The 23,876-nt window shown below is 41.1% G+C and overlaps 1 protein-coding gene across 4 annotated transcripts in view; it reads left to right on the top strand.

Moving 5' to 3' along the window:
• The window catches only part of FRMD4B (FERM domain containing 4B), a 324,080-nt gene that overhangs the window by 274,094 nt on the left and 26,110 nt on the right, over positions 1-23,876 (top strand). For all 4 annotated transcript variants that reach the window (XM_059390138.1, XM_059390139.1, XM_059390137.1 and 1 more), the window contains 4 exons: positions 9,509-9,592; positions 11,296-11,361; positions 12,855-12,912; positions 14,307-14,393. In XM_059390138.1, the coding sequence (XP_059246121.1) occupies positions 9,509-9,592; positions 11,296-11,361; positions 12,855-12,912; positions 14,307-14,393 (295 nt within the window). The remainder of the gene's footprint in view (positions 1-9,508; positions 9,593-11,295; positions 11,362-12,854; positions 12,913-14,306; positions 14,394-23,876) is intronic.

Raw genomic sequence — 23,876 nt, 5'->3', positions numbered from 1 at the left:
CAGTAACCAGGATCCTTTCAATACTGACATGGTTAAGCAAACCGTCATCCTTAAACACTGGATCCAGTTTGCACGTTTTAGGGGTGACTTGGCACCCACCACACCATTTAACAGACATGAAATGCACTTTCTGTAGCTGGTATGATCATCACCATGTCCCACTCCTTCGGTGAAGTGCACGGGTCTCTAGCAAGCTTAGATTAAAAAGGGGCTTATCACCAGGGTCTCCTCAGGGCAATGCCAGGAGACCGGCAAATGTTTCTAATTAGCGCAGTTCCTAATGACTGCACATCTTTAGTTTGCATGGAGCCCAGCATTAGATAGAGCTCCCGTCTGTGACAACTTTCCCAAGTCCCCAGATGTCCCTTTTCATATCCTCTTACTTCATTTCTTTTCTCTCCCCTTTACTTAATTTCTGATGATACTGAGGCTATGGTAGACTTTATCTTGAGTGTTCAAACAGGCATTAATGCTAGCATTTTTACATTTGCATATACATTTTTGAGCAATATATTGTATGTACCCTTAAGTATTTATTTATTTATTTATTTGTTGTTTGTTTAATTCATTGTTAAAGTAATTTCTATGCCCGGTATAGGGCTCGAACTCATGGCCGCAAGATCAAGAGTCATGTGCTCTGCCAACTAAACCAGCCAGATGCCCCTGCACATACATTTTTATTAAATGAATTTTGAGGGTTTTTTTTTTTTAAGATTTTATTTATTTATTTGACAGAGAGATCACAAGTAAGCAAAGAAGCAGGCGGGGTGGGGGGAGCAGGCTCCCCGCTGAGCGGAGCCCCCGATGTGGGGCAAGATCCCAGGACCCTGAGATCACAAGCTGAGCCCAAGGCAGAGGCTTAACCCACTTAGCCACACAGGTGCCCTTGGGTTTTGAGTTTTATATGGGTAAAAAGACTCCCGTCTTAAGTTACTTTTTAAGTAGCTTAGTTTATTTCTTTGTGTAGTAAAGTTGCTACAGACATTTCCACTGGGTCATTATATTCAACATGCGCTTTTTAGGCACCTTTGCTTTGGGTTCAGGTAAGAAAAACTGTAGCCTCAAAAGGAAAAGGGAAGTTTGGGGGTTTGGCTTTTTTTTTTTTTTTTCCTTTTTTTCAAAGTGGCCTAGAAACCTAGGGATGCCCCCACACCAGGCAGACGCAGCTTCCGTCTCCAAGGCAGCTCAGCGACCAGTCTGCTCTGGGAAGCACTGGTAGCCACCCTTTGCTAATTGCCTGCGCTCCAGCGTCGCAATGGCAGGTGGCTGGTCGTCCCTGTAAGCATGTTCCTAGTTAGCCGCAAACAGGTGCACACGTTTGCCGGGGGTGGCTGTTCCCACACAAGTGCTCCTGCACACACAGAGTAGCCTCGTTTTTGCCAACCATGTGGCTTTCTCAAAAAGGGGTGAGGCTGGCACATTCCTCCAGGGCTTTTGAGGTCAGCGAAGAAACACAACTGCCCAAGAAAGGGGGCTTGAGAATGCCAAAGGGAATCATCCCCTGAAGCATAGTTGCAGCAGGGAAATGATGGGTCATGGGCTGCCTCCTTCTAGAAGGCCGTCAGTGTAGGACTCTGGAATACCTAATGGAGGCGTTCTGCCTAGATCATACGCTGCCTGAGCACGTTCTTCAGTGTGACAACGAATTCCTGCTGAGACGATGAAGACAAGGAATTCCCCGTTTAGTTACTGAGAAGTAACCAGTCTTGGAGATTTATGGGTTTTCTCTCTAGCCAGGACCTGGGAAAATCAATCCATCTTGGCAATTCTGGTCAAGTGCATCTTTCAAATAACACTTCCATTGCCATTAAGGTCAAGAACGCCCAGTCAGGGTGAGTGCATTTAGTGCCGGGGAAAGGCAGAGACATCTCCAGCCAGGGCTGCTCACCTTCCCAGCTGCTTTTGGGGCCCTCCCTCTGGATTCTGAGGTTGATCCTGATTCATACAAACCAAGCCTCCTGCCCTGCGCTGTCCGGGGAGGGGCCCATCTCTGCAGAAGCTCAGTCAACCCGCCTGGCCTCCCACTCCCTGGCACATTCCCCCGGGTTGGGTTCTTTGGAGGCGGAACCAATCAGCACTCAGCTGCTGCCAGTCCGCTCAGACATGAAATCCCTCTTGGTCCCAAACTCTGGAAATGATCGGGATTAACCTTAGAAGAACGCGCCAGTGTTTCTAACACCCTGATAGGTTGACTTTTTGGTTCGTCAGTTACCACCTCTTGCCTTAGGAAGCACCGCAGCTCTCTCTCCCCCTCCAAAGGGCAGTGAATGGGCTGCGCTAACCGCATTGGATGCAGTTTCTGGTGTGGGTTATATCACGCAGAAGAGTGCATAAAACATGTATGTTTGGTTTAAAGAACAAATCGGAGCGTGCACAGCTACATAACCACACCCAAGGAGGAATGTTGCCAGGAACCCCCCCTACCCTACCCCCATTGTGTACCGTGCCCCTCCCCCCTTCAGTAATATCCTCTTTCCCCAGAAGTACTCTGACGTACATATTTTCTTCTTTTGCTTTCTACTTTTATCACCTGAATATGAATCTCTAGTTTCATTTTGCTCATTTTATTTTTTTTTTTAAGATTTTATTTGTTTATTTGAGAGAGAGCACGAGCTGGGGGTAGTCTAAGCACGGAGCTCATGTCCCATGAGGCTCCTTTGACATGGGACTCAGTCCCAGGACTTCAAGATCATGATCCCAGCCAAAGGCTGCCACTAAATGGACTGAGCCAGCCAGGAGCCCCATTTGCTTATTTTAGAGCATGGGATTGTGAAGTGTGTATTATTTGGGGTCTTGCTTCTTTGCTTACTGTTTGGGAACTTCATCACTAGTGAAGCTGTGGTGTATTTTCTTTGCTATATGGTATTCCTTTGCTTGAATACACTACAATTCTACCATTCCTGTTGAGATATTTGAGGTGTTTCCTTATTGGTTTTCTTGGGTTTTGGTTGGTTGTTTCATGCTTTTATTTAAATTCTAGTGGTTAACATATAGTGTAATACTGGTTTTAGGAGGAGAATTTAGTGATTCATCACTTACGTACAACACCCATGCTCATCATAACAACTGCCCTCCTTAATGCCATCAGCCATTAAGCTCTCCCCCTCCCAACCTTATTTGTCTTTTTGTGAACAGTGCTGCTATAAAGTTTATTCTTTTGCCTAAGTTTCTGGGGATATACCTAAGAAAGGAATCTCTGTGTGTAGGATATGCAAATTTCCAAAATGAGTGTGCTGATTAACATTCCCATTAGCAACGGGTGGAAGTTTCTACTGCCCTACACCTTCATGTAGACTAGGTATTATCAGTTTGAAGTTTGGCGGTCTTGTATGTAGTAGTGATTCATTGAGGGCTTAATTTGCGTTTCCCTGAGTGGTTAGGAAACTGAACACTTGATTCTGTCTATTGGTCATAGGATTTCTACTTCTGTGCACTGTTTATTTTTCTGTTAGGCTGCCTGTCTCAGCCATCTTTGAGTCCTTCTGGGACTCTTTCTTAATGTTGATAGCTACTGTTCGCAGCTCCATTATCTCAATATATGTGGTGGCTTGTTAGAAATGGGCTATTAAATGGGTTCTTACAGAAAAGTGATGTTATATATTCACAGGGAAAGGATGTTTCTGCAAAAGCACAAATGACTAAATGTGGAGGTACGGTAGGAACATTTTCTAATACAAAAAAAAAAAAAAAAAATAAGGCTTTGTCCTTTCCTGAGAATATAATCATTTGGAATGTGGTCCAGATTCCACATTTGTCAAAATCACTTATATAACTCTTTTGTTTTTGCACTACTGACGATTTGCACTGTTAATAAATTTTTTAAAACTGGAAACCAAACTGAGGAGCTGAGAAGTCATCTCCCTGTCCACTCTATACTAATAGCTTATGTCACAAATTGCAGAGTGATAGTGATGGCCCACGGTATGTTTTATATATAACCTCCACAGTGTTTTAGTTTTTATTTTTGTTTTTTGGATTTTTTTTGTTTGCTTGCTTCTCAGTGGAGACAGTATTTTAAAATTAGATATCTTAAATAAAACTTGAGATTTTTGCCTTAATTGTTGGGGGGAAATGTAATCATTAGGCAGTAGTGGTTCTACATTCCCACATGACAGAAATTACGTGGATCTAAGTGGTGGTTCCCTATCCGCATTGGAGTCAGACCATGTTTTCCCCCATATCCAATCTCTCTCTCTTCCATATCATTAGAGTTTGCAGCTGGGCATATGGCTGTCCCAAATAAAGACTCTATATTGCAGTGTCCTTTGCATTAAGCATAACTCTATGATTGTTCTGGCCCATCGACTTAGGGAAAGTGAGCAGATTTCATATTCTGCCCCTAAATAATGGGTTTGTCCTTCCTCTTTGTTGTTTCCCGACCTAATGGCTGAAATGTCAACATGGAGACACAGTGATGGGCTATCTTGGACCAGGTGAAGGATAACAACAAGAGAAGAGTTTGGGGCTCTGGCTATTTCACCAATCAAAATGTTGATCTCTGTCACATATGGTCAAGTCCAGTGTATATCCTGAGTAATACTGCAAATGGGCAACGTTTTCTTTTCTTCATAGTCCCCACCATTCTTAACTGTGTTTCTGTTTCTTTTTCTTTTCTTTTCTTTTCTTTTTTTTTTAAGATTTTACTTACTCACTTGAGAGTGAGAGAGAGTACACTCCTAAGGAGGGGTGGTGGTAGAGACAGGGAGAAGCAGACTCCCCACTGAGTGGGGAGCCTGACATGGGACTCTGTCTCAGGACCATGAGATCATGACCCAAGCTGAAGGCAAATGCTTAACCCACCGAGCCACCCGGGTGCTTGGTGTTCTTGTTTCTAATACTGACTCTGACTTGCCTATTTTTGTTTTTGTTTTTGTTTTGAGATTTTATTTATTTGACAGAGAGAGACACAGCGAGACACAAGCAGAGGGAGTGGGAGAGGAGAATCAAGCTTCCTGTTGAGCCGGGGGCTCATTCCCAGGACCGTGGGATCATGACCTGAGCCAAAGGCAGATGCTTTATGACTGAGCCACCCAGGCGCCCCCTGACTTAATGCCTAATGCCTCTCTCGCTTGGCTTTTGATAGGCTTTTGTACCTAATGGGTATTTGTATTGGGATATCTATAGTCTTAAGAGTGACACGAGAATTTCGTTAGGTCTAAAAGATACAATTAGAAGTTTTAGGGTTTGATTAGAAAAAACTTTATAATAATTCAAGTCGGGTTTTTCAAACTCAACATTGCGGAATGCCTGGGTGGCTCAGTGGGTTGAGCCTCTGCTTTCAGCTCGGGTCATGGTCTCAAAGTCCTGAGATCAAGTCCCGAGTTGGGCTCTCTGCTCAGGGCGGGGGAGCCTGCTTCCTCCTCTCTCTCTCTCTGCCTACCTCTCTGCCTAGTTGTGATCTCTCTTTCTCTCTGTCCAACTCAACATTGGTAACATTTTGGGCAGGATAATTCTTTGTTGTTGGGGCTCTATTCTTTGTATTATAGGAAACAGAACAGCTATCCTGGCCTCTGCTCAGCAGATGCCAGTAATGCCTCCTTTCAGCTGTGACTATGAAAAATGTCTTAATGTGACTGTGAAAATGTCTAAGCCCACCTGGCTCAATCAGTAGAGCATGCAACTCTTGATCTCAGGGTCGTAAGTTAGAGCCCCACACTAGCTGTAGAGATTACTTAAAAAGTTAAATCTTTAAAAAAAAGAAAAAGTCTTAATGGAGTACCTGGGTGGCTCAGTCAGTTAAGCGTCTGCCTTCAGCTCAAGTCATGATCCCAAGGTCCTGGGATCGAGTCCCACATCACGCTCCTTGCTCAGCATGGGGTCTGCTGCTCCCTCTCCCTCCATTCCTTCCCCTGCTCACGATCTCTCTCGCTATCTCTTTCTCTCTCAGATAAATAAAAACATGAAATCTTAAAAAAAAAAAGTCATAAGACATTGCCAAGTGCCCCCTGAGGAGCAAAGCTACACAGGTTAAAAGCCACTAAAGTGTATTTCTTTCTTTTTTTTTCTTTCTTTTCTGAATTAATATACCTTATTCTTTTAGAGCAGTCTTAGGTTTCCAGAAAATTTGAGTGGAAAGTACAGAGTTCCCATCTACCCTCTTTTCCTTCATGTCCCACCCCCAACATTTTACCCTACTATTAACATCTTGCACTAGTGGGGTACATTTGTTACAATTGAATCAATATTATTACATAATTATTAACTAAAGTCCCTAGTTAAGTTAGGATTCAGTCTGTGTTGTACGAGTTTATAAATTTGGACGGATGTGTAATATCATGTATGTCATTACAGTATTATTCAGAATAGGTGAACTGCCCCCAAATCCCTTGGGCTCTACCTGTTCAGGTATACCCCTTTTAAAGTAGTGTAAACTCTGCTTAAAACAATCCCTAAGCTGTATCCCTACTGATGCACATTGTAGTTGCTTCCCGGCAATTGATCGGTTCCCTGGAAAAGTCTTCCTAAGTGAATACTCATCGTTATTTAGGATACTGGCCCATGATTGATCTTTGGTGCTATACTGGTTTAATCAACCCCCACATCCAGATGAAGAGAATCTTACCACATCTTATAACCACGTCTTATAACTGGGATGGTTCTAACTGTAGCCCCCCCGCACACCTGTGGGTTCACTTTCCTCGGTGTCAGTTACCCGTGGTCCAGGAGAGATGATCCTCCTCCGGACAAAGCGTCAGAAGGTCCATAGTAGCCTGATGCTAGGTCTCAATGCCTCGGTCGTTCCCCTCACTGCATCCCCTCATCTCACATCATTGAATAAAGAATGGTGAATATGGGACAATAAGGTATTTTTAGAGAAAGAACGATGTCCATTTAAGTTTTATTACAGTACATTGTTTAATTGTCTATTCTATTTTTTTTTTTTTTTTTAGTTTTTATTTATTTATTTGACAGAGAGATCACAAATAGGCAGAGAGGCAGGCGGAAGAGGGGGCAGGAAGCAGGCTCCCCACTGAGCAGAGAGCCCTATACAGGGCTCTGTCCCAGGACCCTGAGATCATAACCCAAGCCAAAGGCGGAGGCTTAACCCACTGAGCCACCTAGGTGCCCCTATTTTATTATTATTGTTTTTAATCTCTTACTATGCCTAATTTACAAATTAAACTTTATCATGGGTGTATATATATAGGAGAAAAGACAATATATATAGGGTTTGGTACTATCTTTGGTTTCAGACATCCACTGGAAGTCTGGGAGTATATCTCCTGTGGATAAGGGGGGACTACTGTATAGTTAAAATTACTTGTGACAGTTCCTTGAAGGGTGTCTGCGTGGCTCCGTGGGTGGGTGGTTGACTCTTGATCTCAGCTCAGATCATGATCTAAGGGTCCTGGGATCTGGCCCCGTGTCAGACTCAGCCCTTAGCAGGAAATCTTCTTGAGATTCTCTCTCCCTCTGTCTCTGCCCCGACTCCTCTAAAATAAATTAATAAATCTTAAAAAGAAAAGAAGAGAAATTCCTTGAAAAGATGACATGTCAAAGAGCAGAGTTTATCTTTCAATAAATCCAGACTGGGGAGTAGTTTTCTTCTGTTGAAACACATAGCTGTTTCTTTAGTTAGGCACTAACATGTAAGTTGCTGGTGTTTACCAAGCATATACTAAAAGCTTAAATTCTAGAGAAATCTCAGTGTTGTGAGATGCTGGTGCTTTGAGGACACAAGAACTGAAGCCTTCTTAAAGGGCCTCAATGTCAGTCATCCCATTTACTCTCAATAAGCTCATTGAATAGAATGATGGATAAAATCTCTCCCTTACTTCTGTCTCCTCTCCTTTCTCTTTTGCTTCCGCAAACCATGTACAGTATGTACTTGATACATACTTGCTAAAAGAATAGATGAAGTTATAGTAAATAGCAGCTTCTGCTTTAGTGAGGTCTTGATTGGCACAAAGCTAACAATAACCCAAAGAGGTAACTGAGTGCTAGGCTGAGTCCTTGGAACATGGCATATAGTTCACATAGACCCAGAAGATAATAATACATATGTCATTGGTGGTGACGGTGAATAGCAAAAAGTGTTGTCCTTAGCCTATCATTTAGAATGTATACATGTATTTTCCCTTCACAAAAAAAACCTCCCAAGCCAACTTCTCTGAAAAAGGAAATGGGATTTGAAGGACAGAGCATAAAAGAAATTACTAAGAAAAATAAATATCATTACTGAGAGTTGGCAGATGACCTTTAATATGAATAAATTGGATTGTGGTATATTTTGGTTTTCAGGAAGCCCAAACCTGTTTTCCAAGATTGTCAATGTGGATAAACCATGCTACTTAGATTTCAAATGAAGAGAGATTTATTCTTACGTAAGAACAGGAGCCAAGTGACTTTTTATTTCCTGTAGCAATTTGTAAAGCAGGATCTTTAACCTTCAGGAAGGGCCGCAACCTTCCTTTTGAAATGTAAAGTTGACAAGTGCAAATCATAGTTTCTCCAAACCAGGTGACACTCAACTCTTGGTTCTTACTGGAAGACAGTAAGTGTATGTACAGTTTGCTTGGTGGGTTCACTTGACTGCCCTGTAGCACGGTCAGAAAATGGGATGGTAAAGCCAAAAGACAAAATTAGACAGTGAAAGAGAACCACTTATATCAAGCCTGTTCTGGTGACAGGAGTGAGCAATTTCTAATATAGCACAGTACAGTGAGGGTCAAATAAAACCTGTCTGCAGGTTATGCCTCGTTCCCCAGATTAATCTGTAAGAATTGATCTGTGAGTGTTGAATGACTACTTTGGGAAGAGATTCACCATGCTTGGGTTTGGTCCTCTGGGTGAGGGGGTTCATTTCTTTGAGTGTGAATCACTGGGGCAAACCCCAGGGAATCTAATGTGAAAATTGCATGAATAATGGCTCTTGAAACTGGTTGGTTCAGTGTTTTCATTTGTAACTAGCAGGTGATCCTGGGATCATGACCTGAGCCAAAGGTAGACACTTAACCAACTGAGCCACCCAGGTGTCCCAATATAAACTTTTTTATTGAATTCATAGCTATTATAAAAAATTGGTGATTCTACCCGAGTGGTTTTATGATAACCAACATTCCAACAACATTATATGTCCACTAAAGGTCATTATGAGGGTGCTATAGGAACACAGAAAAAGTATGTGAAGAAATTTGAAGACTGCTGTGTGAAAATGGAGTATCCACCATAATAATAATTATGTAATGGAACAGATACTCATAAGAAATATACAATGAAAATGGCTGTAAGTTTATCAGGAGAGTAAGGAAAATAGGATTATGACACCTGAATACTGTAATTTTAATTTTTTTTTTGTCTTTTTAAAAACTTCAAAATATCAAATGGCTTGGGGTGGGGGTTCAGTTGGCGGCTCTCTCTAATTGAATCCTTAGCCTTACGTGTGTAGTGATGGTATTTTGCTACAGCCCAGTATCCTGTAGTTATTTATCAGATTTCCTCTGGTGGCTAGGTTGGATGCTATTTTAGGTAACGGTGACTGACATTACTGTATTCCTCTCCTTTTCAGTGATGAAAATGCCAGGAAAGATTTAAAGACCCTACCAGCCTTTCCCACCAAAACTCTTCAGGAGCACCCATCCCTTGCTTACTGGTAAGCCAAAGCAGGACAACAGGTGACCCTGCTATCAAAGTCTCCATTGAGAAAAGTGTGCTTTTCAAGAAATTAAAAGAAACATAGGTGAAGAAAGTATCCCATAGCCCATCACGTGCATCTGAGCCGCTATAAGTAGACCTTGATCCTTTCCCTGAAAGGGTCTTGTCAAAGCTTACTCTGGAGATCATTGTACCAAGATTGTGGTCGTTTGTGAAGTATGGCTTCATGCCTTCTTACTCAACATGTGTCGAAGGTCTGTAAAAAAAGGGGGCCTTTTTTTTTTTTTAAGCAGTTACTCTTTTTTCTTTAATTAATTATTTTTGTAGAGAGGGCTTTTAAGTGAACATGTCACTGTGTAATGTGGCCTTAATCTAGCAGAGTGCAATATACATGTTATAAAATACAGATTTCCATGGATAGAGGTTTTCTTAATGGCCAGAAACTACCTAACTGATCAGAGGTTTCTTCTGTGGCCAAAAATTGTTATATATTTTAAGTAGTTCTATTTCTATTTTAAAGAATCCATGGTATCTATTTTCCATACGGTGTTTTTCCTTGAAAAGTACTCCCCGCCCCCTCCCCCACAACTTTGAATTAGTTACATCCCCTTTAAATATAGTTTCCTTGATTTATGGTTCGGAATCCTGAAGATAGTTTTCCTTTCCACTGAAAAACTGATTACAAAATAAATACATAACATGAATAACTTTCATAGGAGAGATGAAATGCAGGTCCCCCAGAAAGAGCAAAAGTGAGTCCTGAGATTGTGTTGCTTCCTGAGTCTGGAACCTTCCAAACATATTATTGTTAAGTGATAGTTTTGTGGGGGGGTGGAGACCATTTACTGCTAATTACTGGTTGTGTAGAGATAAAAACATTTACCCTTCTAGGTTATACTTGAGATATGACAGGTATCTATTTGTAAGTAGGGTACAGTAGCTGAGTGATATCAAAGGTGACACACTTCAACATAATTCTCACCTTTCTAGTCAAGTTTGTTTTTTTTTTTTAAGTTTTTGGGTTTTTTACTAAGTCTCTGACCCCAGTATGCAGTTCAAACTCACAACCCCAAGATCAAGAGTCAGATGTTCTACCCACTGAGCCAGCCAGGTGCCCCTCTAGTCAACAAGTGTTATCCTGGGACAGTAATGAAACGTTTTCTCTAAAAGCAGTGTTTCCCAAGTAGCGAGTGACAGGATAGTATTTTGGGTTGCACACAAGACTCAGAACAGTTTTAATCTTTTCTGAATCTTTGTGGCTAATTTTAAGGAAATGCCTTTAATATCTAACATTTGCTGATCTCTTTTTTTAAGCCTTTTAATTTTCCTGGAGAGGCTCACTAATTAGCATTAATAACATTATTTTGTATTTTTATCTCATTCAATTATGGCAAAAATAAGTGTTTCATTTGATAAATTGATATTCTCTTTCCTCTTCTAATAAATCAAGTTTTTAAAAAGTATTGATATATTTATATATCATACAAAATATAAATAAAGTCTTGATGAGGTAGCTAAATGTCTGAGGTTCAGGAATGAGTGTCCTACAGAAACTAAAGTCAGCCAGTTTCTAGATCCCAAACAAGTTGGTAAAGGTCTTTTTTCTCTCTAGTTTCTCAACAAACCACCTGAGAATCTTAAAATTGAGTCTGTACCTCATATAATCATACATTGCCATATTTTTCATTCCTTGTTTTACAGTGAGGACAGGGTAATTGAGCATTATTTGAAAATCAAAGGTCTGACTCGGGGTCAAGCTGTGGTCCAGTAAGTATCTGTCTTTTCTTTTGCTTAGATAGAATTTTAATGCGTTCTGTTTAAAGAAGTCATCTGAAATGATTTGTTGTGTGGTTTGTGTGTATATCATCCCCATCTGGTTAGAAAAGCCTTACTATGAATTATAAAAATGCCTTGAGTCATTCTGCTGTTGCTGTCATCAATTCAGATATTTTCCAGAGTCAGGCAGGTGGCAAAACTGAGAAGTGCGGGCCAGGTGTAGGGAAAATAGGGAATGGTGGAGACTGCGGTAAACTAGAGAGCTGTTGCTCTGAGTAGAGGCAAAGTTATTCAGTCTCAGCAGGCCTAAAGCTATCAGAGCTGATAGTTTCTAAGAAAAGGTGGAAATTCTGATTTTTAAAATCCAGTTTTAAACATTGCAAAGTAATTTTAAGAAAATTTTATTACAATGCAACCCAAACAAAACCCGTCTGGAGGCCATACTTGGTTGCCTGGTTTGTGACTCTACTTTGGGTGGAGCATACAGTGTTGGTGTTGGATAATCTATGTCTGCATGTTAACAAGAGCAGGCCATAGTGATATATTTCTGCATTTTAGACTTACAGAGTTGCTATCCATTTATGTAAAAAAAAAAAAAAAAAAAAAGATTTATTAAAATCAACAGGGAGCCCTGATCCTGGGCTCAGTTTCAGGACTCGGAGATTATGAACTGAACCCAAACCAAGAGTCGGAGACTTAACCAACTGAGCCATCCAGGCACTCCCACCATCCATTTATTAACAGTAGTTCAGAAGCTACATTAAAGTTTTAAAATTATAAGAACTGGTGCACCTGGGTGGCTCAGTGGGTTAAACCTCTGCCTTTGGCTCAGGTTGTGATCTCAGGGTCCTGGGATCGAGCCCTGTATCTGGCTCTCTGCTCAGCAGGGAACCTGCTCCCCCCCCCACCTCTGCCTGCCTCTCTGCCTCCTTGGGATCTCTCTCTCTGTCAAATAAATAAATAAAATCTTTAAAAAAAAAATACTTCCAAGTTGGGTTTAGGATACATGCAGTCCAGTATGTTTCTAAGCCATAGAAATTTTAATATGCAGAAAATAACATCTCTTATAGCTTTTGGAAATTGAAGTTTTGTTAGCAACTGCCTAACATTTGGGTAAGGTAGGATATATAACTCCCTAGAGTGGCTTATTCTGTTTCTACTGCAGTCAGAGGCATTAGCCATGGTTGTAATGAGGAAAGTAGATAGAAATTGTGTTTCTTTTCTTTTCTTTTTTTTTTTTAAGATTTATTTATTTGAGAGAGAGTGTGCAAGCAGGGGGAAGGAGAGAGAACCTTAAGCAGACTCCCTGATGAGCTCAGAGCCCTGTGTAGGCTGGATCTCAGGATTCTGAGAGCATGACCTGAGCCAAAATCTGACTGGCAGAGCCACCCAGGCACCCCACGTATCATATTTCTGTACATCACTTTTCCCAAAATGGTCCTCTAATTTATTAAGAGATTATAATATATATTCATTTTTCATAGGTATATGAAAATAGTAGAAGCTCTACCCACTTATGGAGTCCATTATTATGCAGTAAAGGTAAATACTTTCGTGTAACAAAGCTTTCCTACTGCCCATGTTAGTTTGTCAGTTAATGAATAGCACCAACTTCTAAAATTACATAAATTAACGCGCATATGCATGCAAATTATCTCTATAAATTTCAACATTTAAAATATAATTGATTTTCTTAAAAAATAAAAGCTTGATTATACCTTATCATTTGTAGCAAATTATAAAGCTTGTTATTTTTGTAAAATACTTGCTACATTCAGATGTTCTCCCAAAACCTCTATGAATCCTAGCATACTCAAATTATTCTCGTTTAGTGCATCTATTCCTTTTACCTATTTTTGCTACTGTTTCTCTTCCCCGGTTGTTCACTGTCTAATGTTACCAGATACTCACTTGATTGAGCCTTTATAGGAGAATCATAAACTTGCCACTGTCATTTCAACAGATTCATAAAATTCTCAAATTTTTGCAGGATTTGCAATACCAGTTTTCAATTGGTAGATTTCATATTTGTGTAGTATTTTTAGGTGCTTTCAAGCAGGGAGAGATGCATTCAGAAATATTTTGAGAGGTTAGGGATAAAGCACCATTAAGAAGGGGCTCTTGTTTGAAAGGAGTTTTATCATAGATCAATCTTGAGTGACTTTTCAAGTTACAACAGTATTTGCAATTCAAAATGGGGGGGTTAAATAGTAAGTACTTGCATAATGAGGATACCTTGTACTAAAAATATGTAGCAATTCAACTTGGGTTTTTCCTGATTCTTAATTTGTTTGCATGTGGTATATGGTTACGCCTACATTTTTCTTTCCCGGTGTCAATACATCCTTCACTTTGGCAGGACCTAAAAGATAAATTTGTGAAAAAAAAATTCCTCTCCTTCCCATATGTACCTCAAAGTGATGATTCAAACATCCTGTGATTGAATCATACAGTTCTCCAAAAGAGCTTTTTAGTATTCCCAGGTTCATTGTTAAGTGGGGATTATAAAACATCAGGTTTGGAGCCCCCTTTCTCATCTTTCTAATTCTTTGGAAACTTCTCTGACCATTATAGCTGGTTACTAATCAAGAGAACAGAGACTTTTTTTCTTCTTCTTTTTAGTTTCTTTTCTTTTCTTTTTTTAATGGATAGCTAGTTTTACACTCAGGATTAATTTTCTTTCTTTCCTCCAGCTGTTTAATCAAGAGAGTAATGGTTCATTCTTTTTGATGGCATTAATAGTATTGATCTGTTTTAACTTACAGATCTTTTTTGAAGGCATTTTAATAGCAAGTTAGGTTTTTAAGTAATGTTTTGTTTGCCAAGACAGCTTTATTTTTACTTGCTTATATTTGTTAAAGGATGACATTGGTGAATCTTCACCTCTAGAAGACTGAACAATTCGGGCTTGGTTCTCATGCTTTTCCATCTTCCAGGATAAACAAGGACTTCCTTGGTGGCTTGGAATCAGCTATAAAGGAATTGGCCAGTATGATCTGCAAGATAAAGTGAAACCTCGGAAAGTAAGTGTGAATCATTATAGACACATAGGAGAGCTTGAGCTATTCTGGATTTGGAATATTGCTTTAATGGGCACCAAACAGTCTCGGACAAATAACTTTGGTTAGTGAAGCCATGGATTCAGGGAGGCTCAGGTTAAGTGAAAGATACTTTTTATAACTAATTTATGTACCCTTCACCCAGCAATTCCACACTTGATCATTTATCCTAAGGGAATCAAGTTATGCACAAAGACTTAACTCTAAGGATGTTGACCCCAACTTCATTTATAAATGCATCCAATTAGATTTCTATTTTAAGGTCATGTGAAGAGGAGGATGATATGTGTTTTCCAAATTTTATATATTTATCTGTTATGTAAGCATTAAATATTTACATATACATAATTATATATAATTTTAATATATTTTATATAAAGTATATATAATATACATACTATTAAAGTTCTATATAAATTATATATATAATTATATATAAAATATTAAAGTTATTATATAAAGTATGTACATATAATATATATATATATAATGTAAATACATATACATACATACACTTACTGACATTGGATGGATACACAGGTGGATGAGTTGTGAAGACATAAGCCAGAGTCTTTGGTGCTGGCACCCTCTCAGTAATCCAGTTCTGATTGATCTTTGTACTACTGCTGCTATTTTCACTTATCTCTGGTTCACAATTTTCCACACTAAACACGTCTGCTTTTTTTTTTAAAAGAAAAATAAGTTATGTGGAAAAAAAAATAAGTTATGTGCTGTTTATTAAAGGTCACATTCTCTCTCAGGTTTGGGTGTTCCAGACCTAATAAATTACGTTATTTTCAATATGAACTGTGGCCCTGATGCTCTTTCTCTTGATCCAAGCACAGGCATACAATCCGTTTCGGCCTGTATGAGAATGGATGAGTCCACCTAGACAGCCCCCATGCCTGCTCCAGCCTACTGTGTAGTATAATGACATGAAGGCTTACTCACACTTCCCTGGTTGGTTTTGCCGCCCTCCCTGTGCTCTGCTGGCATCGCCGGGCGTCAGTCACAGCAGTGAAACAGTGACCTATAATAGCAGACCATGTGTTATCACACCCCGACATCGCAGCCTTGAATAACTGCTATCATTTCCATCTGTCTCGTGCTTTAATGTCTATTAGAAAAACAGCCATATTTGTCATGAAGCAGCCTTCGTCATCATACCACCGTGTTCTTCATCTTCTCTGTGGCTTTTCAGCTTTTATCAATGCTCTCAACCTTCCACTGAGTGAAAAATAATTAAATTTCTCTTTTCTCCCCATTTTATGGTTGGGAAGCTGATGCAGACCACACAGAGAGGTGGCCCAGGGCTCACCCCCTTCTAATGCCAGTCCTGCCCTCCCAGAGCAGACCAGCTGGGCATTGAGGCTTCTTACTGGAAATTCTTGATAAAAATAATAAAGTATCATTTTGTGACTGATACCATCTATGTGGGGATGGGAAGACTACATGCATGTAATCGCGTAATAAAATGATGTCTCTATAAGCCCTGTGACCAAGATCAGTCAAAGTAAGGTATACTTACTTGATTTCCAGGAGGAATATCAGTAATGCTGTCTCTACTTGAAAATTTGCCTCTAAGAGCAAATTTCAAAGAAATAATGTTAGAAATGACAGGCGTGCGATTTTTTCAAAACAATTTTCAAAATCATTTTTATTTATAGTTTTTTTTTAAAACCAAAAGTTACACAAAGCCTTTGTAAAAACAAAACAAATGACAAACTATAGAAACATGTCAGTTAAGGGAGGAAGTCCTTCTGCAATGCCCATCTCTTCCTACAGTAACCATGGTCGAAAGAATGACAGTGGTTCATTGAGACTTTGTCAGTGTTTATCCTAAGCTTTCCAGAGAGGGAAATCATTCTAGACACACTATTTCATCCCGTGTCCTATTTCTCCAGGTTACTTTATAAACACATCTGTCCTCACTTGTTCGAAAGCTGCCCAGTATCCATTATGCGGAAATACAGAATTCATTTAACTGATCGGCTTTTGATGGACATTATGGTTGTTAAGTGGGGGTCTGTGGCAGGGAGAAGGAGTATAATGAATCCCAGTCAATGCATATAACTAATCCCTAGTTTATCTATTTTATAAAACCGAATTATTACTTACTGTGTTTTCTGGAGGTAGACCTCAACCTATATTGACATTTTTCAGTAATTTATTTCTCCCCTGAATTTTACTTTAAGAAATAGCGTTCAGGAGTCTCACTGGTTTTGCTGAGTCTTGCGTGTCATATATAACTTAAATCGATGCACAAGTCATCTCTTAGCGAATGTGGCTTCATGAAGTTGAGAATCCCACAGAATATAAATGCATCCACTAAAGACAACCAGGCCTTCTCCCAAAATAATGGTAGATTGGAGTCTACGCAGTATCTCCTGCAGCAAATTTCCTCTCAGTTGTTTATGACTCACGGTCTTTTTTTACATTCACAGTTTCCTAGGAATTGGTCATTATTGTTTGACACTGATCACGGTCAGGCTTGGTTGTTCATCCCAGAGTTTAGACAAGAGTCAGAAGACACAGTCTCTTTTTCTTTTTTTTTTATTGGCAGAGTTTTCGCTTTCCTTTTCAAGACGTGCCATTCAACTCAAAAAGGACCCAACCGGGCCATCTTGTATTACTACTGCCTCGTCTTCTCTTTCTTGGTGATCTTTGCAACTGTCCATGCTGTACCACCGCTTCTGTCCTCCTCCTACTACTGTTAAAATCTGACAGTGGATTTTGCCTCCATCTGTTTATTTTTCCATAGCCAAACCAGCCTATGGGTTTAATTGGAGGGAGGATGTTCTACAAGTCACTGCCCTGGCCCACTTGATCCAAATGAAAGAAGCCGTCATTGAAAGGGCTGTGGGCACTGACTTGTAAAAAGGAGGATCCTGCTTCAGCTGTTTGCATGACCTGGGCACACAGCAAGTTACCAGTGGCCGAGCAGGAATGAAGGTCAAAATTGGCCAACCCCGAAACAAAGGCTGAGATGGGAGGCCTTGGAGATGCTCAGCCTCCTGACGTGCTTGTTACACACACCTGCTGGGCTATAATTATGTAGCTTAAAAACAGGCTAGAACGGGGAAGATTTGCCATTAAGAAGAGAGACTGATCAAAGCCAAAGGCTATTTTGAAAAAAATGTTCATCCAAGACCCACAAGCTGAAGCTTTCTGTCCTTTCCATATGAGGCCTATTAGCTGTAGCCCAGGAATGCTGGGGACGATGTTTCTCATACCTGCCTGAACACCCAGCAATTGCTCCTCGTGTGTTTTGGCTCTAAGCCTTTTGCCAGTCATGGGGACGAGGTGTTTTCAGTCTTTGTAGGATACTGGTGCAGAGCAAGAATGTGGGAAGCAATCCATAGCCTGTCTTTGGTTTCCAGAATCCGTTTGCTGTGTGACCTTGGACATATTGTTTAATCTCTCTTTAAACTCTGTCTCTTCATCTGCACCACAGTCATGCCACCAACGGCCTAGGGTGTCTGTAAGAATTACATGAGATAATATTCAGCACTGTGCCCAATACACAGTCATCTCTACGCAGCTGGCTGTTGTTTACTGGTAGTCGTAGAGAAAGACAATTTAAAAAGGTATGAGAAATATTCTTGGTTAGAGAAGGATCCCACATTGCTACAGACTCGGAGCCTTGGTGTTCTTTTTTTTTTTTTTTTTTTCTTTAAGCCTTGGTGTTCTAAGAGTCCCCGCTCAGATTTTCTGTTTTCAGGGGCTCTTAAGCACTCTGCATGGATTAACTGTAGTGCCCTAAGGCATGAGGCAAATTAAGAGAAATTTAAAATTCTGAGTAACAAACCACAGAAATTCAGAGTATTAAAAATTCAGATCACAAGCAATTTTTTTTCCTTTTTAATTCTCCCTTTATGCATGAAATGTGTCATTGCAGACTCTTACGGAATGTGAAAACATACCAGAACACAGCTTAATTTCAAACCATAGGACATTTGAACTTAAAAATGGTGAAGTTTTATATTTTAAAAAAAATGCAAGCTTGTGTTCCTACTAGGTTTTTATTGCTCGTTTGGTATTTCAAGGAAAAATGTCATTTCTTCACAAAGAGGTAGAGAGGGTCAGTGGCTAAGTGAAGCATTGATGCATATCGTGACTGATTTGTAGCCCTCCAGCAAGTTATTTGACCTGGGAAAACCAGACCCTTTCTGAGTTGGGAGAAATAAAAAAGACAGGCCAGCCAAGGTGTCACAGACAAACCTTAGTGGGATAAAATGCCTTTCAAGATCAGTATCTTGGTGCATTATAACTGCTAACCAAATCATGTGATGTACATCATCACCTTGGGGCATTTTAGGGTGGGGAAAATGCTCTTAGCCTTCTGTTAATTGATTTTTTTTTTAAACTATTGGAATTCCCAAATGCCTGGAGCCAGATGAATTAAGTCATAAGCACAGGAGTCTTCCTGTTTCCTCGTCCATCATGAAAGTATAGGGTTCGTTTCATTGAAACTTAGCACTTACTTTTATAAGCTCGGCTATCTTGACATTGCTCACCACTCCTGGTTTTTCCACCACCTGCTGCCCCCTCACTGGGGAGCCCAATGGGGCTTCTAACACTGCTTAAATTCTGGATGAGCGTAGCTGCAGAAGAAGGAGGCACACGGGCTGTCCAGTCACACTTTCTGTGGGTACATAATATAATAAAGTATGGTGTGGAAGAAAAGAATGGAATTAGAGAATGTCAACTGGAGACCGGTCCATCCTGTTTGTAAAGTGTCTAATTAAGCTCCAGCCACACCAATAATCAATCTGATTGTTAAAGCCTTCTGCAGAGTCTGTGGGAGGAGAACTCAAATCCTACATGGGTTTGAAATAAGAAACCAGTCCTGTAGTCCTGCTTACCGGTTGGCTGACCTGGAGCTGTCACTCGGCATTGCTGGGTCTTTATTTCCTCAGCTTTCGAATTCCAATAATTCTATCTACTCTATCTACCTCAGAGATCGTTGTGAGGACCCAGTGGGTTGGCGAATTCTTTTCCCAAGCAGATTTTGTTTTCCTTCCTACCGTCTTCTGATTTATGGAACACCATAGATATTTTTCTTCCCCTCCTGTAAGCTCATCACAGGATTTTAAGCAGTTCTTCCAAGACAAGGAACTCTCAGAGAATCGGTTGGCCATTGGTGAGTCTCCATTTCCATTTCACAACCAGCAAGCAGAAGGAAAGAATTCAAGGCAAGCAGCCTGATTAGTCATAAAGTCTAATTGTAAGGAAGGCTGGGAAGGGTAGTCTTTAGGTGGGTGGCCATGGGCAAAGCCATAACTCAGGGTGTTTGTTACTAAAAGGAAGGAAGGAGAAAAGATCCTGTGGGTGATAAGGAGTTTCTATCACACTGTGTTTGTTTTCTCTGAAGTCTTTTAGGGGGATGGTCAGTGAGAAACTAATGAGCAAAGAAATAAAACAAGATGATAAATTTTGGATAGTTTCTGGTGGAAACCAAATGGAGGGACAATAATGGGATAGGTGTGGAACACTCAGGGGGTTCAGGGAAGGCCGTTGAGAAAGGTGACATTTAAGCCGGGTCCTGAAGAATGAGGAGTCAGGCTGTGAAGAATGGGTTGGCACATTCTAGTCAGAAAAGAGTGTATGCTGAGGGGAAGGAGGTAGGCACATCATAAAAGTGAGAAGAGACCGCCGAAGCTAGAGCTTAAAGGCTGAGAGTTTTCTCTGTAGAAACAAGATGATGTGTGAAGAAGAGGAAGTGGCTGCTGGACAGGCAAAACCATTCAGTTTCATTATTTAATCTACTAGTTTGTATTTGTAGGCATTTACCAAATGGCTGAATTGTTGACACATACAGGAAATGAAAGATAGCACGTTAATAGGATTGACTTGTCCAAATGCCAATTTGGACATTTATCTACAATAAGTAGATAAAGCATTGTCAAGAAAAATGTTCTAGGAAGGGACATAAACAGTATAAGCTTCTTGGCTTTGTATTTAGGACTGAAATTGGTTTTGTTTTAATTCATCCTTAGGGAGCAAATTTCCAGCAAGAGAGTACAGTTTTCCCCAGTTTTACAATTTAACAACAACAACAAAAATGTATGGAGCCCATTTACAAGGACCCTGAGCGGAGTACTTTATATTCTTTATTCCATTTAAGGAAAAGAGAAGTCCCTGTCATTAAGAACCTGACAGCCCATCTGGAAAGACAGAAATATATTCAAAGTTAGGGGTTTTCCTGAAAAATTCAATAACTGGGCTGGACACCAAGCTGTGAGAAGGGATCCCAGTTGTAAACACCCAAATGAGCCCTGCAGGTAGCCCTCAGCAGCAGGTCGGCCCTGGTCATACCGAATGCGTGGCGGGGAGCGCTCTGCTGCAGATATTAACAGGAAGTCATTAGGTTGGCCCCGGAAGGTTCCAGATTTGGCCACAGTGGCAGTCTGGGAAGATCCCATCTCCTTGGATGGTCAGAGTTTTATATTACGCACTTCCCGATGACCCGAACTTCATCTGAACTCTTTCTATCATACGCCGAGTGTTGTACTCCTTGCATTTAAGATGTGATGCTTCATGTATGGGAGGTTATGATGTCACATCTCAAAAGGTGGTAATTTTCGCTACCCAAGTGCATCCCGTTTGGGTATAGCATTTTTGTTCGGCTCACCTGACTGTGTTAGCTTGGCCTCTTCTAGTCTGTTGGGTGGTGTTCAGTCCCTCTGGTGGGTAACATCTGCATTTAGAAAATCAGAAGAACCATTTCCTGTGGGGATTGCCTAGCCGAGAAGAGTAGGACGCCGGCTTTCATTATCTTGGAGCAAACATTTTGTCTTCTACATCAACACACTCCCCCTACCAAAGCGTAGGTATATCACCAAAACGTATTCTCTGAATCAGGCTTTCTCAGTCTCTGCACTGTTGACATTTGGGGCCAGAGAATTTTGTCCAAAGCATGGCCTGATAGTCAGTAACGTTCCTGGATTCGGCCCACCAGCTGCCCAGAGCACCCATCCCTGCAGTGTGACCGCCAGAAATGTCTCCAGACACCGCCAAGTGACCCGAGGGTCGTGGATGAGGAGGGAGTGATGTAAATATCACTGACTGAGAATCACTAATGCAAATACAATTTGAGGGTCCCAGAATCCTTTTCTGCAAATGGCTGTTATAACTGCTGGGTGGTGGTTTTGTTTTGTTTTCCTTGTGAGGTTGATTTGAGAATTATGCCATGTGTTTGTTAATAGTAACAAATTTCAGGGCACCTGGGTGGCTCAGGGGGTTAAGCCTCTGCCTTTGGCTCGGGTCATGATCTCAGGGTCCTGGGATCAAGCCCCGCATGGGGCTCTCTGCTCAGCAGGGAGCCTGCTTCCCCCTCTCTCTCTGCCTGCCTCTCTACTTGAGATCTCTGTCAAATAAATAAATAAAATCTTTAAAAAAAAAAAAAGGTAACAAATCTCCATTGAGTCCTCTTCCCAGAAGAGTGAGGCAGGATGGTGTGCTTTGGTTAGGCCCTGGGATTTGGGGAGCCCGGTTGTGGCTGGTTGTGAATACCAGATCTGCTTCCATTTAGCTTCGGGATCTTGGACAATGTATGTAAACCTCTCTGAGCCTCCGTGGTCTGTCTCACAAAATGAGGCTCTAAGTAGTAACCCCCAGTACTCACTCTCAGGCACAGAAGCATTTGATGGATAGAAGGACGGCTGGATGGAAGTGGTCAGTCTGGCTTTCTAAAAGCCTGTGATCCTGCAAAATTCTGTTTTTGTGGGACTCCAGAAGGTAAAATACATCCACTGGCTTGATCATGAGTACTAACAGTACATTCATCAAGTATAACTTCTTTTAAAATGAAAAAAAGCATAAATCAATAATAAAGTGATTTGGCTTTGCTTCCAGTTACAGCAAGGGATCACCCGACATGAGTCACTGTTTGAGGTACAGTCATAGAGTACAGCTGTGACTATCCCAAATGTAGTCATTTCCAGGTGAACCTGCAGTTAAATGATTAACCTGTATTATAAGTGCTATTAAAAAAAAAAAAAAAAAGCCTATGATGATGCCTTCCCCATCCTGGCATGGTGCTATACCTTTGGGTGACCCCTAATATTGATTTAAGATTCAAAAAGACAGTTTGATCCTTTCTGTCCGAGGCTTTCCCTCAGTCTTTTATTACCCCGGGAAGTCCCCGCCCGCCACCCCCAGCCTGTGGCAGGTGCACGCTCCTCAGCACCGTTGCACATGCCAAGGCACGTTCCTTTTTCTGGGTACCCCAGACAGGAGGGAGCTTGCTACCATGCGTCTCTGTGTGGGCGTGCCCTTGACCGGCCCCTCCCTCCTCCTCTCTGACCTCCGTGATAAAGGAACAGTGAGCAGATTTCCTACCCAGAGGGTGTATCAGGAAACCGCCGATGAAATCAACAGAAATACAGCAGTTCTTACACGGGCTGAAACTCACAGAATTGGAAACCCGATGTGTCAGTGGAAAGACAGAGGTGGGAACCAGACAGCTCTTTCTACTTCTGTTTCTCCTTATTAAGTGGCTGTCCTCCATCCTCACAAAGACATGATGGAACATTAGGGACTTGGATGGAGCATCCTTCATCACAGTTACAACTAGCCTTATCACTTACGGAATGTTCATTCTAAACCAGACACTGGGCTAAGTGCTCCATAAACATAACCTCACTGACCCGTCGCAATAACCCTCTGAAGCAGGCGTTGCTCCCATTTTATGGATGAGAATGCTGAGACTCAGAAAAGCTAAGCAACTCTTTTCCACCGCCCCCCCAAAAACAAGTGAGGGAACCAGAATGCAAACCTCTGGTACACTCCACCATCCACAGCCTAGAGGCAACAGTTAGCACAAATTGTCATTCCTGTTCCCTTGGGCTATTACAGACACATCTGTGAAATCACATTTTCCATAAACTTGAGATTTCAGGTGAAGAAACGGCTTTGCCTTTTAGACTTGAAGACTCAGTCTCGTGCCATTAACTTCTTTTGCATACCCAGTTGCCATCGAATTATTTCAAATTCCTTAAATAAACCAGAGCCCTTCACCTTTTAAGTAGGGTTTTTTGCTTGTGGGAAGTCTGTTTGCTCTCGATGCAGGGACTTGCTGAATGAAGGCAGAAGCGCTAGTATTTCACTTTTGTAAGTGATAAGAGGGGGAGGTGGTGGCTTTCAGAGATCATGTTTCAAGTCCAGCCCTGGTTTTTATGTGTGTGGGAATGGACGCAAAGGAAAACACAGCTGAGCTGCATTGTGGTTCTTCCTGTAGAACCTGTTCATGCCCAGAGTGAGTAAACCCCAGGGTAGAAATGTCTCCCGGAGACAGCCCCCAGTGAAATTTGTGCCTGGATTCAAAGCAACTCATTTCCCAGGAAGTTATCGTCAGGATCCACGCTCTGGCCTATTTTAAAAGAATGTGTCTCCCTTCTGGGAAGATCTCCCAGGGAGAACTTTGCCCTCTTTCTCCCTGATGGC

Source organism: Mustela nigripes, chromosome 2 (genome assembly GCF_022355385.1).
Source record: "Mustela nigripes isolate SB6536 chromosome 2, MUSNIG.SB6536, whole genome shotgun sequence".
In the NCBI taxonomy this organism is placed as follows: Eukaryota; Metazoa; Chordata; class Mammalia; order Carnivora; family Mustelidae; genus Mustela; species Mustela nigripes.
This window is presented reverse-complemented; position numbering and strand designations above follow the sequence as displayed.